The sequence below is a fragment of the Perca fluviatilis genome, chromosome 12, assembly GCF_010015445.1.
Source record: "Perca fluviatilis chromosome 12, GENO_Pfluv_1.0, whole genome shotgun sequence".
Classification (NCBI taxonomy): domain Eukaryota; kingdom Metazoa; phylum Chordata; class Actinopteri; order Perciformes; family Percidae; genus Perca; species Perca fluviatilis.
The window spans coordinates 9,109,836-9,127,306 of NC_053123.1; the positions used below are offsets into that span (position 1 = coordinate 9,109,836).

Below are 17,471 nucleotides of genomic sequence, written 5' to 3' on the forward strand. Positions count from 1 at the left end.
TGTATGGGCATGTACAGACAGTGCTTGATGGATTTTTCCCTGATTCCCATGATAGCTTTGTTGCACCTATTAGGGCGGGGCAAACTACACCTTTGTCAACCTTATTGGCCTTTTTCACAGATGACATTTGACATTTCAGAGTAAAAAAAAAAATAGTCGAATGATGAATTAGTGCATGTTGGCTCAATGTTACACTGTCATGGCTTACTGGGACACTTGCGGAGCCATCGAGTCCAAACGTCTGTTGTGAAAAAATTCTCATCAGTGCACAAAGTCCAGTGAGCTCACATAATACCCATCATCGCTCCACCCATCTTCACCCTAAGCACGTCTCATTAGCCAGAATGATTGAAAACACCTGTGAGAGTGTAAGACCTTGACAAAAGATAAATGCTTAAAAATATACGGTAGGAATGCAATGTTGATGTTGAATATTACAGATAGTTCAATTTAAAGTAGTCATTCTGAAAAGTACTTATATTACAATATATCAACAGAATAAACAGCCTGGTGTATCTCTATATTTAAAGTTACTTGTACTCTTCATTTCTCAGTGTTGGTGATGGTACAGTACAGTACATCTACACAAAAAAAAAAACTTTAACCTTTGTGATTGAAGTCATAGATGTAAGATGGGCAGGGAACCTTGGTAAGCAGCCCAGGGGAGCCATGGGGCCAACAAATAAGACCGTCCCAGTCTGGAGGGCACACCTCATCTACAGCGAGAAGAGTAGAAGTAAGAGAAAGTCAACATACACATACTGTCATATGGAATCTGGTCCGTCCTGTCCACATGGGATTAAGACTATAATGCACAATTTTGTTGTTTGTCAAGAGAAGATTTAGCAATGTTCTTGTTATTCTTTTTTTCTTTCATTCTTTCTTATTCATGTTATACTTTTGTTACTCTGTTAAATTCCACGTTGATTTTACATGATTTTATTTTGCATTTTTAACCTTTTATCAGATTTTTAAACCACAGGGTCTGAAAGCTTAAAAGAAGGCTTTTCATAGTTTAAAATCACTAAATCAATAGATCGTTAACTAGACAAAAAAAAGCACAATGTGCTAAATCTTGGCTCTACACTGATTTCCCTAGAACACCTTTGCCTTTTGCCAACAAAACCTATTAACAGAAACCAATAGATGTCAGTGATTTTATTGTGCGGGATGTTTACAAAATCAAAAAACTGTGAGAGCCACTTATGGACATCGAAATGGACGCCTCCAAAATAAATGTGCACCTCTGCTGACTCATCTCCTCCCTGCTCTAACCACACACTGACTGCAGACTGATGTACAAACATCGCAAAGTCAAACGTTCAAAAGCAATGCTCTCTTTGAAATTGGTCAGCTTCTGGCTGTCACTATGATCATTTCATGCTGTGGCGTAAAGGTAAAGGTAAAAACAGTTTCAAGCGCACAGTGTTTCTGTTAGGAAGTAATTGCAGCTTTGATGTCAAAGTTCCCCAATATAAATTGTACATGAGGCCATATCACACTTCTGTAGTTGACCATCTCCTGAACCCCTCTCTCTTTACCTTGCTTGGCAGCTGGATTCTCATGATATCATGAGATCAGGCAAGAATCGCGCGATCACATACTGTATTGCATGAAAATCCATCTCGTCAGGCTTCAAGTAATGCGTTTGTGTCTGAGCTACCAGCTTACCCAACCAATCAGTGTCCAGTTAGGAGCTACTGGCAGCTCCGGGTGTCGTATAGGTGTGTGTGTGATGGCCGCAACTGTTCGTTCAAAACAACAGACGTGAAAGACAGATGGTTCATCCAATCACCTGCCAGGTTTTTTTTTTTAAGTGCCTGCCATTTTACAGATAGTTTCCAATGACAGCTTTTCAGATGGTTCTGTGTAACAAACCATTCTGCGCGTCAGGTTACCTCTCCCTAACAGTGGCTGTCCAATGTTAGCTTAGCACGCTTAGCTCTTAACAAGGCAGGGAAGGCCTGTTAAGCTTTTATGGATAAGGATTTAAGTGTGCAAACATCTCACAGCAGGGCCATAATGGTAGATCTGTTGCTCAAAAGCTGGCCACAGTCTGTGAAAATTCTAGATTTAACATTGGTTTTGCCACTGCTTTGATCACAAATTGGGTCAGTTTTATCTGTTAAAAACGCAAAGAAATGTGGGATTACAAAACATCCAACAAAAACCAACCCAACTGATAAAACTGATGAAACGTATATATTTTTAAATGAGTGTACAGACAAAAAGCATAATTTGACCAGTTTGTTAGCTCAGCAGAGTAATGGTTTGCCTGCATCACTTATGAGCCACAATCAAATCACAACGTTGGTTGTCTGAAAACATAAAAATAATTAAATAGGAGCAGCTAAACACTAAGTGTTTAAAATGCACTGTGTAGTATTTTCCCAGTGTGTGGAAGCCGACCCCTGGATACTATCAGCGTTTAGGCTAATTGCAGCTCTCTCTTGTTACTGGTTTTTGATAAGCGTTTCATTTGCCAAACACATCGATTAGTCCTCACCCTAAGAACCTTTTCTCTTGTTACATTAAAAGTGAAAACATACTGTTTGAGAATATGAACAAGTGTGTAAACTAAGCCGTTAAGGGTTTTCAATCAGCTCATAGAGCTTAATTAGCGAGCTAGGGCTAATGAAATCTTCCAGTGACAATTGTCGTTTCAGCCAGCAAAATCGACAGTCAACCCCTAGAAATGAGAAGGAACAGGACCTAGGATTTCTGATGATGTTTGGGACTTGGCCCTTAGCAATGTACACTCCTCTTCTATTTGTGCATGCCATGCACTTATCCAGTTTAAAGTACTGCACCGTGCTCCTATTTCCTAGCTAGAATGTACCCTGAGGTGGATCCTACCTGTGATAAATGTAAACGTGCCCCTGCCTCAGTTTTTCATATGTTCTGGACATGCCCTTCCCTTGCTGGCTTTTGGAATTCAGTCTTTCAAACAATCTCTGAAATTCTACAGTGCCCCATTGAGCATAACCCGCTGACGGCTATCTTCGGCATTCCTACACTCGATCTGAGTCTGCCTAAAACTAAACAGGGTGTGCTAGCCTTCTCCTCTTTACTGGCCCGACGAGGGATAGCATTCCTTCCACATGAATATGAGTACAACTCAGATTACCCCAAATGTGCAGAATTGTGTAGCATATTATGAAAATGTAACTTTCTCTGCATGTTTTGTACCTGTGGACCCTGGGTCAATGTTGGAGAGGTTCTGGTAGCACTGCAGTTTGATTTCATAAAGGATGTACATCTGCTCCTGTGCAGAGAGAGGACCATCAAACCCCATCTGTGGAGCACAACAAAGATAATCAGATCGGTCACCCTGTAGCCATATATGTGTGTGTGCGTGTGTAAATGATCCTTTGGCTCTTTTCAAAAGGCTACCATTTGTGGCCATCTTGCCATATTCTATTTGGTATGGGCCAGGCCAACATTTGTGGCTACCAAGTGGATAAAAGGCGTGACAGCTAAAACAATGGCAGAAAGCAGAAAGAAACTACATTTTATTACACATTTCTCATTTTACAGCATTTGTGTATTTTTAATAATAAATTCTGTATATTTTACTGTTATGATTCCCATAATGCACCATAGGAGCAAACCCACTCAAACTTTAGGAACATTGTTTGGTAAATTGTAATATTTGATTTTTAATTATTGCTGTCATTCCTCCTTGTTTACCTTTTTTAGAGTTTTGTACTATGTCACTTTAAATTTTAGAAGTAAAGGATACTTCCTCTTGTGATACATGACGGAAAACTGTTGTTCATTACCAGCCTAAAAGAACCTGCTGCAAAGTAAAGCGACAATTCTTGAAGAGCAAATGACATGTTCATTTTGACATCTTAAATACCAGAAAAGGATTTTTTTTCACAAGGAAAGGTCCATCTTTAGTCATGTCTCAATTTAAGTTAGAATATAAGAATGTGCCTATATTTTTTTTTAAAGGAAATCTGGAGAGGCATACTGGAGAGCCAGTACAGCTAGTTCTGATTATTAGGGTTGCACGATATTGACAAAATGTGATATTGCGATATCGATTATGGATATTGCGATATCGATTATGAATATTGCGATATCAATATTAATTTCGATATATTTTTAATGTAAAATTACAAAAGTTAGGGGAAAATGCATCAAAATAGATTCATAACAAATTAAACACGTTTTCTTACAACACAAGGTTTATTTCAACTTGAATAAATAAATAAGGACCATGTCTACAGAACAGGACTTGTTTTACTGGTTGGACAGTATAAAATAAATAAATAAAAGAGAACAGGACACAACTTTTCTTTCGCTTCTCTGATTCGTTCCATTTAGTTGTCTCTATCTATTTCTTCACTTACACTGTCACTCTGTTGAAATATGCACACATGTCACATGGTACGCTCCATAGGGTTTGTCACGTAGTGGACCCCGTGCGCTGACGTGCACTAACATGTGCAAGTGGCACAGTAACTGGCCAATGAAACCTGATCATTACAGCGTTTTAAGCGAGCTCTAAGTCAAACACAACTAAGCCACACAGGCAACGGACAGGATGCAGCGCTCCACAAAATAAACTAAATATTGCATACTTATTGCAATACCTTTGATATATTGCGATAACGATATTGAGTCGATATATTTTGCACCCCTAGATATAATATTGCACAACGTGATATTGCGATAACGATATTGAGTCGATATATCTTGCAGCCCTACTGATTATACATTTTCCTGGGATTTCAGGAAGTTGCATACCTGTATCTAGAATGGCATTTTTAATGTAGGCATTGAGTAGGAAGATGACGCCAGTCACTTCTTGACTACATTCTGACCCAGCTGCACTTTCCCTGTGTCTGTAAAGCGTGCTTTAAATGCAGGCATCTTCCCCTAACATATTACTCAGCTACAGTGTCATGTGTGAGAGAGAGAGAATCCCAGTCATAGCGCAGCAGGGAATCGAAACCCAGTCATGGCGTGGCAGGGGATCTAATCGCGGTGATGGTGCGGAAGGAGTTTGGGTCCCGGTCCAGGACATAACTGCAGGGTGTAAGATAGGGCTGTGCAATTAATCGAAATTCCAATGCGATTACGATTCCGTCTCCTAATGGTAACAAAAACAGAGTAATCGAGAAAAACTATTATTTTGCACATTACGTTTTGCAAGTGTACTCTATACTCTCTAAACTATGTTGTCTTGTGTTCTAAATAAAAAAAAAATGGGTAAAATATAAAGGGAAATTTCACTGTTCAAGGTGTTTTTACTGTTGATTTGTTTAAATGTTTCACTACTTTTGAGGTTCAATATTTGCAACATCTTTCTGAAAGTCAATGAGTCATCGTGTTAAATAATCGTGATTTCAATATCAACCAAAATAATCGTGATTATGATATTTTCCATAATCAAGCAGCCCCAGTGTGGTCCAAACCTCAATCAAATGTGTCATTTGGATTGACTATTCTACACAGTTTCTTCTGCACATCAACAGGCACGTTGAAAACGGACGCATTGAAAACAGGGAATCAATTAAAACTTCTTGCTCGGTGCAAAACTCCCCCCATGAGCATCCTGTCTGATCCCCCCTCGTTCCACTCCATTTGTCCCAAGGGAGATTTGTCTTGGACAATAGGCTGCCATGTAAAAATTAACAAGATATAAGTACAAACAATACAAGCAGTGGTGGAAGAAGTATTCAGATCCTTGACTTAAGTTAAAGTACTAACACCGTACTAATACCACACTGTAAAAATACTCTGTTACAAGTAAAAGTCCTGCATTGAAAATGTTACATAAGTAAAAGTATGTAAGTATCATCAGGAAAATGTCCTTAAAGTATTCAAAGTAAAAGTACTCAATGCAGAAAAATCCTTACATTTTAGAAACTGGAAATGATCCATACAGTTCTGTCAGTCAACTAAGTGTTTAATCGGCTAATCATTTCAGCTGGACTGGTAGGCCTGTCTATTGTTGGGTAGTTTAATTTAGTATAAAACATTGTATTTTACCAACAACATTGTGTTTTGTGTGCAAAAATCTTAATTTAATATAGAGTAACTAGTAACTAAAGCTTTCAGATAAATGTAGTGGAGTAAAAAGTACAATATCTCTCTGTAGTGAAATGTAGTAAAGTAGAAAGTGGCATCAAAAGAAAAGACTCAAAGTACAAGTACCTCAAATGTGTACTAAAGAACAGTTCTTGAGTAAATGTACTTCTTAAGTAAATGTACTTCTTGAGTAAATGTACTAAGTAACATTCCACCAATGAACAGAATTGCAAACAGTAAAGTGAATGCAAATATAATAACACAAAAACGTTGCGTTTTAACCCTTGTTGAGGTATCTTTTTTTGTTTAATTGGGACCCTGTAACATCGACCTGATGGGAGCAGGACGTGAGGGTCAGCAGTCATTTTCCTCACAGAGCTGTTGGAGGATTGAATGCTCTCTCACCCCTATCACGTTCAGTGCTATACGGACTAATCTGCTCTGTTATATGCCAAACCAAGATGAGATTCCTCGGAATGCTCTTTGCATGATAAAATACTAACACTATCTTATCTGTTCAACCCTAAACACCCTGAATCTTCCCAGAAAGTAAACTCACTGTATTGAACACAGAATTCACATGGACATCCCAGGGCAGATTAGAGTCAATATGTAGTATTTCATATTGAATGTACATAAGTATTTGTAAGGTTGAAGCTGAGTGTTGCAAGCGTCATGGTCTAGTAGTGAAGAGTGATCTCCTAGGTGAACTGAATCAAAAATGATTTCCTCTTTGCATTAACTTGATTGCGAGCTGGCCAGGCCGCTGTGTTCACGAAAACATAGTCAGCAACAGGCAACGGGCCGCTGTGTTCACGAAAACATAGTCAGCAGAGCAGCAAGTAACCATCGACATGTTGGAGGTACAAGAGATACAAACAAACGGCTGTGGCTCAGTGGTAGAGCGGTTGTCTGCCAATCGGAAGGTTGGTTGTTTGATCCCTTGCAGTTGTCCCTGATGCCATCGGAGTGTGAACGTGCGTGAGTGTTTATCTGATGAGCAGGTGACACCTTGTACGGCAGCCTCGGCTGCAGTGTATGAATGTGTGTGAATGGTGAATGGTTCCTTGTACTATATAAAAGCGCTTTGAGTAGTCGTGAAGACTAGAAAAGCGCTATATAAAACATTTACATTTATAAACGCTCTGTACAGAGAAAGTACTGGCAGCTGCTGATATTGAGGACGGAAAGGATGGACATCTGAAACATGACGCGTCATTAACAAAATGTTGCGTAAAACCCCACAAAGTAAACGGTAATGTGCCCATATTCGTATGTATGTTTAGGAATTGTTTTCTTTCCGTTTTCAGCAGCAGCCGAGCTTGTTGGCTGTTGTTGGCTGTTGCAGGTTTAAATATATTCAAGCATACGGAACCTATTGTTTGTCCTGATGTAATATTATTTCCACACAATATCTGGGGGACTATGAGATTACAGTACATTGTCCCACTGCACTGCATGCATCTTTAGGAATTGGTTTTAAAGTCATAAAATAACCTCCTTATTTATATCAATAATTATCTTTCATTTTAAGCAACAGTAAAGGGGCTTTCACACCGGCGCGCGGTAACTCCCCACCTCCGCGGTTATGATTATGGCGGCAGGGAAGCAGTTGCCGCCCACGTGAATGCGCACAGACTCTGCTCTGCTGCCGTGCTGAACACGCTGCCAAAACGCTTTTGCTTTTTAGTGAAACGCTCTGGCAGGAGCCGCGGTGTGAAACCAGCTTAAGATCCACGTCCGCCTTTATCTCCTTTGATTCACATTTTTTCACATAGGGTACTTGGTGAAAGCTATTTTTTTAAGCCCATTAAACTATGGAATACACTGAGACTGGATTGTTAGAATGGAACATTTGCTTATTATCTAAAGAAGGAATTATACCTGTAAGACCTGTTTTGAGGTGGGAGCTACTTAAGGCTGAAATCCAGGACATGGTTGAAGTCAGTTCAAGCTGTAATACCAATGTTACCACATGTGAGAAGAGACATGAACTAGCCTGTCATGGTAATTAACAGATGTAGAAGTATTAGCAAACGGGATATTTTTGTATCGAGCACCATATTCAGACAATGAATTAGACATGCATTTCCAGACATTTTAATTCCATACATGGACTGAATATTTTAAATACAGACATCATTATGGATTCACGCTGTCTCATAACCTGTCGACCAGCCTGTCGAGGAGAATGACATTTCTTTTAAGTACTAAGTCAAGTTTACTGAACCGTATCAAAATAAGATTTCTGACAGACCGTTAAGCAGACCAATTAGGCATACTGAATGTCTTTTACAAGATGTGCATGCTTAAAACTGGGGGGGTGCATTAGACACAGTGGAGGAGGATGGTTTCTGAAATGTCTGCCATTTCCCTGGACTATTTAGTATAATCATACCTGCAAACTTGTCGCTTTTCGGCGACCATTTTTGAATGGGAAAATGTCATCCACGTGAATTGTGTAGATCTTTTGTAGAATTTTTGACTACTTTTTTTTTTTAAAGGGCATGCCTGTGCGCACCTTTTATAAAAATGTTATAACAATAACTTATTCAAATAACTTATTTCACCAGTAAATTCCTGTTAAACGACATATAAAACCACTGGATGGGAAAAGGTTGTTTTATATGTCGTTTAACAGGAATTTACTGGTGAAATAAGTTATTTGAATAAGTTATTGTTATAACATTTTTAATAAATCATTTAATTTTGAGCCGATTGTCGTTTTGGGCTCCTCAACTATCATCTATATCTGTTTTTCCTTTTTTTTTTTTTCTTCGGGGGGGGGGGATGTGTCACTTTTTTCAGCCCTTCTGAGTTTGCAGGTATGTATAATAAATGATGTCAATAATGTCTATTGAAGAAGGCCACTGATGCTTAAATGGCCACTCTATAATACTGAAAAGGTCATTGAGACAGGATGTGTTTACTTTTTTAAATATTTAGAACCAAAGCTACAATCTTCAACTAACCACCATATTTCCCTTACCATTTTTGTAGCCTAAACCTACTGTAACCTAAACCCAATGAGACACATGCACATCCCAGTCTCTGGAATCAAGTGTGCTTTATACGCCCACCATCCCCCCCAACCATCTCCCTGTGGCTCCTGTGCAGCACCAGAATGCATCACTTAATCGAAGAAAAAAAATAGCTGGTGAACATAATCCAGGCAACAGTTCCTTCAAAACATAGAAATGTCATTTTAAGGAGACAGAGCTGCATAATGACATAGGGGGAGAGGATGTGGGGTCTGTAGTGAAGTTACAGAGATGAAAGGTCAAGCTATAGTTTCTTTACAGTAACCTATGGTGTGTAGTCACAAATAATGGTCCATGTCTTTTTTCAGCAGCAATTTAGTTTAGTCTTCCCGGCCAGCATGGACATACATTTGTTGATCTCGCGGTCTAAATTACCCTACAAGTCAGTGTTGATGTTGACAAGCTGTCTCAGTTTATCAAAGATGATGAGGGGGCCACATAACTTATTCAGATACTAATATTATATAGAAAGAGGTGGTGTGCAATAAGTATATGTGTATATTGAGTAAACTCCATATTTCAGGTAATGTTTGAAGTGACGCTTCATTCTGGGAAATGTTTTCCTACGATTTACTAACCTTTAGGAAGAATCTTTTGGAAGCGCATATGTCAAAACCAGGAAAAAGTATGATTTATGGACAGTAAGTTAAGGTTCGAACTGTATTTTTTTTACTACACGCATATTGTAGCCTGACTTTGCTAGACCAAATGGCAAAAGCAAGTTAGTCTGGAACCTCTCAGTTAATTTTTTGAATTTCAAGGGGCTGTAGACAAAAATGCTTCTGGAAGCAATTGGATAGACAATTGGATAGACAATCATAACAAGAAAAAGCGACCGACAAATGTAAAACAGAATACAGCGTGCAGAGATGAGCTGTGATGGTGTGGCATCAATATGTCTGTAAACGAGTGTTGCGGTGTATGCCATCAGAATTCTAAAATAGTACTTTAACAGAAAGTTCCATTACATCCATCCAGAGCTGCAGACATCTTGCTCCTCTTTACTAAGTCAGGTTTGTGTCCCCAACGCACGGGTGCGTTAGCCAACAATGAAGTCATCACGTATTTTACAATAAACCCAAAAGCTCCAAATTGTGGGCTTCCCAAGTAACACATATTGACCTCTATCAATAATATAGACTCCCTCCAGGCACATTTCAAAACATTTGAAAATGCAATGCATAAAAATATTGTGCATGGGGTTTTTACTCCTCAAGAAATGTTTTTTTAGGATTTATTGATATGTAAATATTTAGATGCCTGCAGGCCAAACCTCCAATATAATTTCATTGAAATAGTCAAGGTGCATGTTTTGACTGTAAATACAGATATGAGCCGATGGTGTGTCTAGTTGTATACTCTTTTTCATCATATAATCAGAAAAACTAAATAAAACGTGTGATGTCTGCACGAAAAGGAATACCATTACAAAATCTATATTACAAAATGATTCCCGTCTAAATCGGATGAGGCAAACATGTAGATCATTATTTCAAAAAGCTATGTAAATACAAAGGCCGTTCTATTTGACTAGCCAGCTAGTCTCGCATTGCCAGACCTTCCTCCACAGCGCTGCGGAGGAGGGTCTGGCTAGTCCACACAGCATTCCGGGATGGGAGAAAAACGTGCTCTGGTTTATTGCCATTTCTTTAAGCCAATCACAGTCGTCTTGGGCGGCGCTAAGCGCCAGACGGAGCCCCTGGCACAGCCTGTCAGTCCATGGAAAAGTAAGACTCCTGTTAACAAACATTGATCAGATCAGTGTAGATCAGGAGCTTTAAAAACCTAGAAAATTTGTAATTTAACAATATTTAAATGTACCACATCACCAACTGCCAAACTATTCATCATTCTAGTATTTTCAATTTTATGGCAGCACAACATTTTTAGTCCTTACGGCGTTTCTTTCTCTGACATTGTTTCCCTTTCATTTAGTATCTATAGTGGCCCTGGTGCTGAGGGTGCTGCATGGTGCTGATAATGCAGGGATCAATCACAGATCAGTGACAAATAACCCTGCAAGTCTGGTCATTCAGTTGCCAGAATTCGGTGCACTATTTCAGGTGCTTTTACATTTCTTTTTGTCGCAGTACCTAATGCCAACATTCAAGACAAAGCATTTCCAAACTAATTCTGTAAGAATAAAGTACTTTGATCATTTAGAGGAGCTCCTAGGTTGAACTTGGAACCATATCTCTCTTATTTATTTAATGAGAAACATATCCATCAAATGCTGTAGAGCATGTGGGAAGAGTGTGAGACAAATTGTCAGATGATGATTATTGACACAACTCCTCAAATAAGAAGCAAATCGCTCCTGAGAAGTCAAGCCCATTAGAAACGCAAACAGACTTTATGGAGTTTGTTGCACCGATTTTGTGACACTATAAAAATGTCAGCCATGACAAAAGAGACAAATGTTAGCCAGATATTAACAGGTCAGATTGTTCCAGAGCTGGAGGCAAACTGTGAGGCAGCCAAAATATACTAATGCACTAAATATATGACTCATACTGTTGTGTTCCTGGGTGATGACCACTTCTCTGTGCCTTTTTGTATCTAGAGGACAAATACCTCAGCAACAGATGTATCATTGGTTTGTATAGCTTGCCGGTTGTGGCTGTAGGCTAATATGTTTCTGTTAAGCCTTTCTAACAGGCTAAGAGGGGATTGTTGTAAGGCAAAGAAAAACGATTTCAGTAGCAAGAAACAGCGACTGTAAGAATAAAGTACTTTGATCATTTAGAGGAGCTGTTAGGTTGAACTATTTTTAGGGGTTGGCACCAGAGCTCTCTTATTTATTTAATGAGAAAAATATCCATCTATCATCTAATGCTGTAGAGCATGTAACATGGGTAGCGTCAGTGTAGTAAAAAGCCAGCGGAGGTGTCCTTACCTGTGCGTCAACTGAAGTCCAGCACAAGAAAAAGTTTAAGGCTAATATCCACAGGTAGAAGTTCATATTTCGTCGATCTGTCTTCATCTCCAGCAGTGTAGAAATATATGAACTAAACGTTCATTCGAATTCAAGCAGCCTTGTGCTTGAGATAGACATCCCCTTTAGTTGCCGGCGCATTATTGAGTAGAGTGAGAGTTTCCAATTAGCTTGATAGAAAGTTCAATCGCAGGCAGTGGTCCAAAATTGAGCTTCCCAGCGCAGTGAGAAGGATGCGGCAGTGGACTTTAACAGTTCACAAATTCCAGCTGGTTTTCCCATGAATGTGCTCCTCTTGTACACTCAGAAAGGCTCTCAGAAATGAATACCGTGCCATCGCTGCCCTTGCAGAGGAAGAGTCCTGGGTCCAGTTCTGGGATCGGTCGCGCGCTCGACCTGGGCGCGATGGAAGGAAAAGTGAGCCTCACGTCCATGAGGAAAACCCTTCTCTGTTATACATCCCCTCAGCCTGTGCGCACTCTCCACCACACCGTTGGACGGTGCGTAAATGCTGCCTCTACCTTGTCCTAGCGGCCAACAAGGAGATTAAGCTATCCTTTCCCCTTTTCCCCGCATTAATTCATGGCATGCGCTGGTGAAGGGGACACCCACCAATGGTGCGTCACTTTTGTCAGCAGTGTTTTATACGCACATACATGTTTTCTAAGATATAACGTAAACTGAAATATATTTAAAAAAAAATGTTTTTATTATATTCATATCTCTCCTTTTTAATCAACTGAGCAACTGTCTAGGTACACTGTAAAACCTCCAAGTTCAGCTAAAGCTGCTCACCTGTTGCTGTTTATACATTTAACTCGTCATATTGACTTGGGGGGGCATACATTGTGACAATAACATGGCATCAGACTAATGTTAACGATTAAAACTACCCAGCATGCATTTTATCCCCCTCTCTTGTTAGCTCATAAAGTTACAGACACCAGCTTGCATGTTTTACAGCGTAAGGTATGATATAGTTTGTGATACAATAACTGCAACATCAGTTTTTTTTTGGCCAATTTGAAGCATTGAAATCAAGCTGTAAATACGTGATATTGTTGACTTTAAAACTGCACAAATTATGTACAAAGTAAATAATCAACAGCTATGGAACAGTATCCAAGGGTTGTTTCAAATGAAAGAGAGCAAGTATAACTTAAGAGGAACGCTTGAATTTCAAAAGAAACTATGCTAAATATCACTGCATCACAACCAAAGGAGTTAATGTATGGAACAGCTGCAGTGAAGAGATGAAATCATGTACAACAATGAGCAATTTCAAGAGACTATTTAAAATGAATATATTGAATGGATACGAAAAGGACTCAAGTATTGCATACTGACTGTTAGGTTCCTGGACCTATATACTAAGTCTAGTATGGATGTGTTATTATTTGATTTACTATAGATAGATGGAAAGGAAGAAGATAGATGGAAAAGAAAGAGAGGAGAAAAAAAAATGTAAATGTGTGTATGCATGTATGTATGCATCTGTGCCTGTGTATGCATGGGTATATGTGAGCTGAATTGTTTTGTATTTAACTAAAGGATACAAATAGAGAAAGGCGGTAGGACTAGAAAAGTTTGTTGAACTTCTTCCTACTCCTTTTTGAACATGGGAATTTCTTATTTGAATTACTTATAATCATTTTGATAGATTGTGCTGAGAAGTACATGTCCTTATTTATCTGTCATTTTAATTGTATGTACAGTACAGGCCAAAAGTTTGGACACACCTTCTCATTCAATGCGTTTCCTTTTTATTTCCATGACTATTTACATTGTAGATTCTCACTGAAGGCATCAAAACTATGAATGAACACATATGGAATTATGTACTTAACAAAAAAGTGTGAAATAACTGAAAACATGTCTTATATTTTAGTTTCTCTGCAAGTACCGACACCCTTTGCTTTTTATTAATAAGGAAAAAATTCCACTAATTAACCCTGACAAAGCACACCTGTGAAGTGAAAACTATTTCAGGTGACTACCTCATGAAGCTCATTGAGAGAACACCAAGGGTTTGCAGAGTTATCAAAAAAAGCAAAGGGTGGCTACTTTGAAGAAATATAAATATATAAGACATATTGGTGTTCTCTCAATGAGCTTCATGAGGTAGTCACCTGAAATGGTTTTCACTTCACAGGTGTGCTTTGTCAGGGTTAATTAGTGGAATCACAAAAGGTGATATAGTACACCTGTTAAAGGTCCCATGGCATGAAAATTTCACTTCATGAGGTTTTTAACATTAATAGTTCCCCCAGCCTGCCTATGGTCCCCCAGTGGCTAGAAATGGTGATAGGTGTAAACCGAGCCCTGGGTATCCTGCTCTGCCTTTGAGAAAATGAAAGCTCAGATGGGCCGATCCGGAATCTTCTCCTTATGAGGTCATAAGGTTACCTCCCCTTTCTCTGCTTTGCCCTCCCAGAGAATTTGGCCCACCCATGAGAGAGACATCATGGCTTTCAAACGAGCAAAGTGGCAGTTGGTCAAGGCCACACCCCCACCCTCCACCTTGCCCCTCCCCTCTCTCCTCCTCAATAGCTACAGTAGGGCTGGGGGTAACCGATTAATTGTCTATCGACTAATTGGACGATTAATCTAACTTTTATTTTTCTGTTGCCCGATTAATAAAAACCATAATGTATCAAATAAATACCCCAAAAAATCTTAATATAGGCCTACTTTATTAAACAGTTTTGCACAGCAAAAAATCTTCTGCTTTACACAAAATTAAATAAATAATTTTTTTTTACTGTTATACAAAATGAAAGGCCAGCCTGTTTACTCTTTTACAGTACAAACATAACTCTCTCATAACTCTAAAAAATTAATAAGTTGTAGTGCAAAAAAAATACCGTGCAGTGAGTGTTTAACACAATATAAAATTCCTGTTTTCAGTTTTACAGTCCCAACATAAATCTCTCCTGTACAAAGCTACTGCAATCTGTTTGCTACCGTTAGCTAGATCTAGCAGCTGTGCACTTTGGTGGTGCAAGGCTAACCAACGCATCTTAGCTCTCTGTGCAGTTTGTTCGTGCTAGGTTAGTAGCTAACGTTCACGTTAGCTAACATTAGCTACTATAGATATCTGTGTTCTGCAGCCGTAAGCTAGCTACGATTCAAGCCAACATTAGATAATAACTCACCTTAGCTAAACACAGCTGTCTAGGCGCCAGTAGCTAGCTAATGTTAACGGTAGCTACTAACCTAGCACCAGCCTAGCACGAACAAACTGCACGGAGAGCTAAGATAGTTAGCTAGCACCACCGAAGTGCGCAGAGCTTAAGCAACACAACACACTACGCAAACATGAAATTAATTTAGCCAACGTTATTACGTTATTGTCTCCTTCACGAGTGACAATGGGGTGCCTCTGTTTCAGATGCTCCCACATTGCTGTTGTGCTGGTGTGGTATGCCAACTCCATTTGGCAAAGAGCGCAAATAACGACACCTTTTACGTTTGGGACTAAATTTGAAGTATTCCCATACGTTCGATGATTTAGGGCGAGCTGTTTTTTAGGACTTTTTATTTTATTTGGGCTTTTTGCAGGGCATTGTTGGGAATTATGTGAGGAGGTTGCGGTTTCGTTCTCCATTCTGCAATGTTTTGGTCTCCCACGTGTGTGGCGAGCTGTGCCGAAGCGTCGACGCAAAAATTTGACGTCGACGTCATCGACGCATCGCTACAGGCCTAAGCTACAGACACAGAAATGGCACATCCTAAGGAAAGGTCATTGTGGGACTGGCTCTAGTGGCTGTAATTCTACACCAAGGCAGAATTTCGGAAAAGATACAGTATTAGGGGACCACTAAGGCCTATATAAAAGAGACTTCAGATACAGTATTAGGGGACCACTAAGGCCTAAATAAAAGCATACAAAGAGCACCATGTCATAGGACCTTTAAGAAGTTCCGGTAAAACTGCCTGTTTACCGTTCTAAATGAATGCGCTAAATTCAATAGAAATTCACATTCACATAAAAATCACATTCGCTGTTCAACGCGCTATTTCAGGCTGCGGTAAGAGCCTTTAGTTGTTGGCATGAGCTTTGCGAAATAAAATACTGCAAGAAAGACGATGAGCTGGCCATCTTGCTGTTGGACTGGTAAGTAATATTAGCTGGCTTGCTATGTCTTGTGTTGTTGCACGTGCTTGATAGTTGGCTGTGTTAGCAAAGTTGTCCATTAGTCGCTAGTGTGTGAGCATAAGTAATGTAATCATAACAAAAGCTGAGTTGCTGCAACATTTTTAAGGCTGCATTCACACCAAATCGGGCTTCTTGGCGAATGCCCCAGTCCTGCCATTCATTTGAATGTGGGTAGTGCGCTATTTGTGTGACGTCCTGTTGTGTATGTATGTAGCACAAGTAGACTTTATATTTTATATTGTTTTTCAGTCAGATCGTTTTTATGACATTTAATACCGCACTTGAAGCCAGCTTTTATTCATAGCAGATTATTATTATTATTATTATTATTATTATTAGTTTATTTATCAGGGACAATGCAGCGCACATTATTACATACATCATTATCATAGTCTAAGCCATAACAATATGTGTAGATGTGTTGCATAAAAGGTTTCTAGCCAATTGGCTAATTTGCAACCCCAGTCCCTGGTCAAGCCTTTCTAAAAGAAATTATCCAAATATAATTTAAAAAAGAACTACATAATGTGAGTTACACAGTCATTCAGCAAATACATTATATACTAATATATTACTTCCACATTTCACAGAATAGTGACCACACTACACAGAACAGCACATCACATAACAACATAAACCCCAAGCGCCCGAATGCCCACACTCACTCACCTATACCTTAACCATAACCATGGCAGCCATATACAAACAGCCATGCATCCATAGACAATACATTGCTACAACACAACTGACTCAGTGGTTACATGTTTGGTTTGGCTCTCTATCTGATATATATATATATATATATATATATATATATATATATATATATATATATATATATATATATATATATATATATATATAGATAGATAGATAGAGAGAGAGAGAGAGAGAGAGAGAGAGAGAGAGAGAGAGAGAGAAAGAGAAGACAGAGGGAGTGTGCTTGTTGCAGCAAACACGCCGACTTATTGGGACTTTGTCTTATTCACCGTATCCCCCAGAGTTAGATAAGCCCATACATACCCTTCTCATCTCTGTGTGTGCCGGTTACATCCAGGATCTGTGCTAAGCTAGGCTAGTGTTGGGGGCGTCAGACAGAGTTACGACATGCACGGAGATGAGAAGGGTACGTATGGACTTATCTAACTCTGGGGGATACGGTGAATAAGCTAAAGTACCAATAAGTCGGTGTGTTCATTTAAGTGCTTGAGCTTCCTTTTTTTTTTAACCCTAATAGTTTTTAATTTAAGCTTTCTTGTGGAGGCAGCCACTACAGAGTGCCTGATCTAGTCTG

General features: G+C 39.2%; 1 protein-coding gene across 1 annotated transcript in view; it reads right to left on the reverse strand.

The window, feature by feature from the left end:
* pth2ra (parathyroid hormone 2 receptor a) overlaps positions 1-12,492 on the reverse strand; it is an 88,416-nt gene extending 75,924 nt beyond the window's left edge. Inside the window, exons 1-3 of the mRNA XM_039817136.1 lie at positions 11,980-12,492; positions 3,190-3,295; positions 606-716 (exon numbers count right to left, since the gene is read on the reverse strand). Of these exons, the coding sequence (XP_039673070.1) occupies positions 606-716; positions 3,190-3,295; positions 11,980-12,066 (304 nt within the window). The 5' untranslated portion in view covers positions 12,067-12,492. The remainder of the gene's footprint in view (positions 1-605; positions 717-3,189; positions 3,296-11,979) is intronic.
* Positions 12,493-17,471: the final 4,979 nt, after the last annotated feature.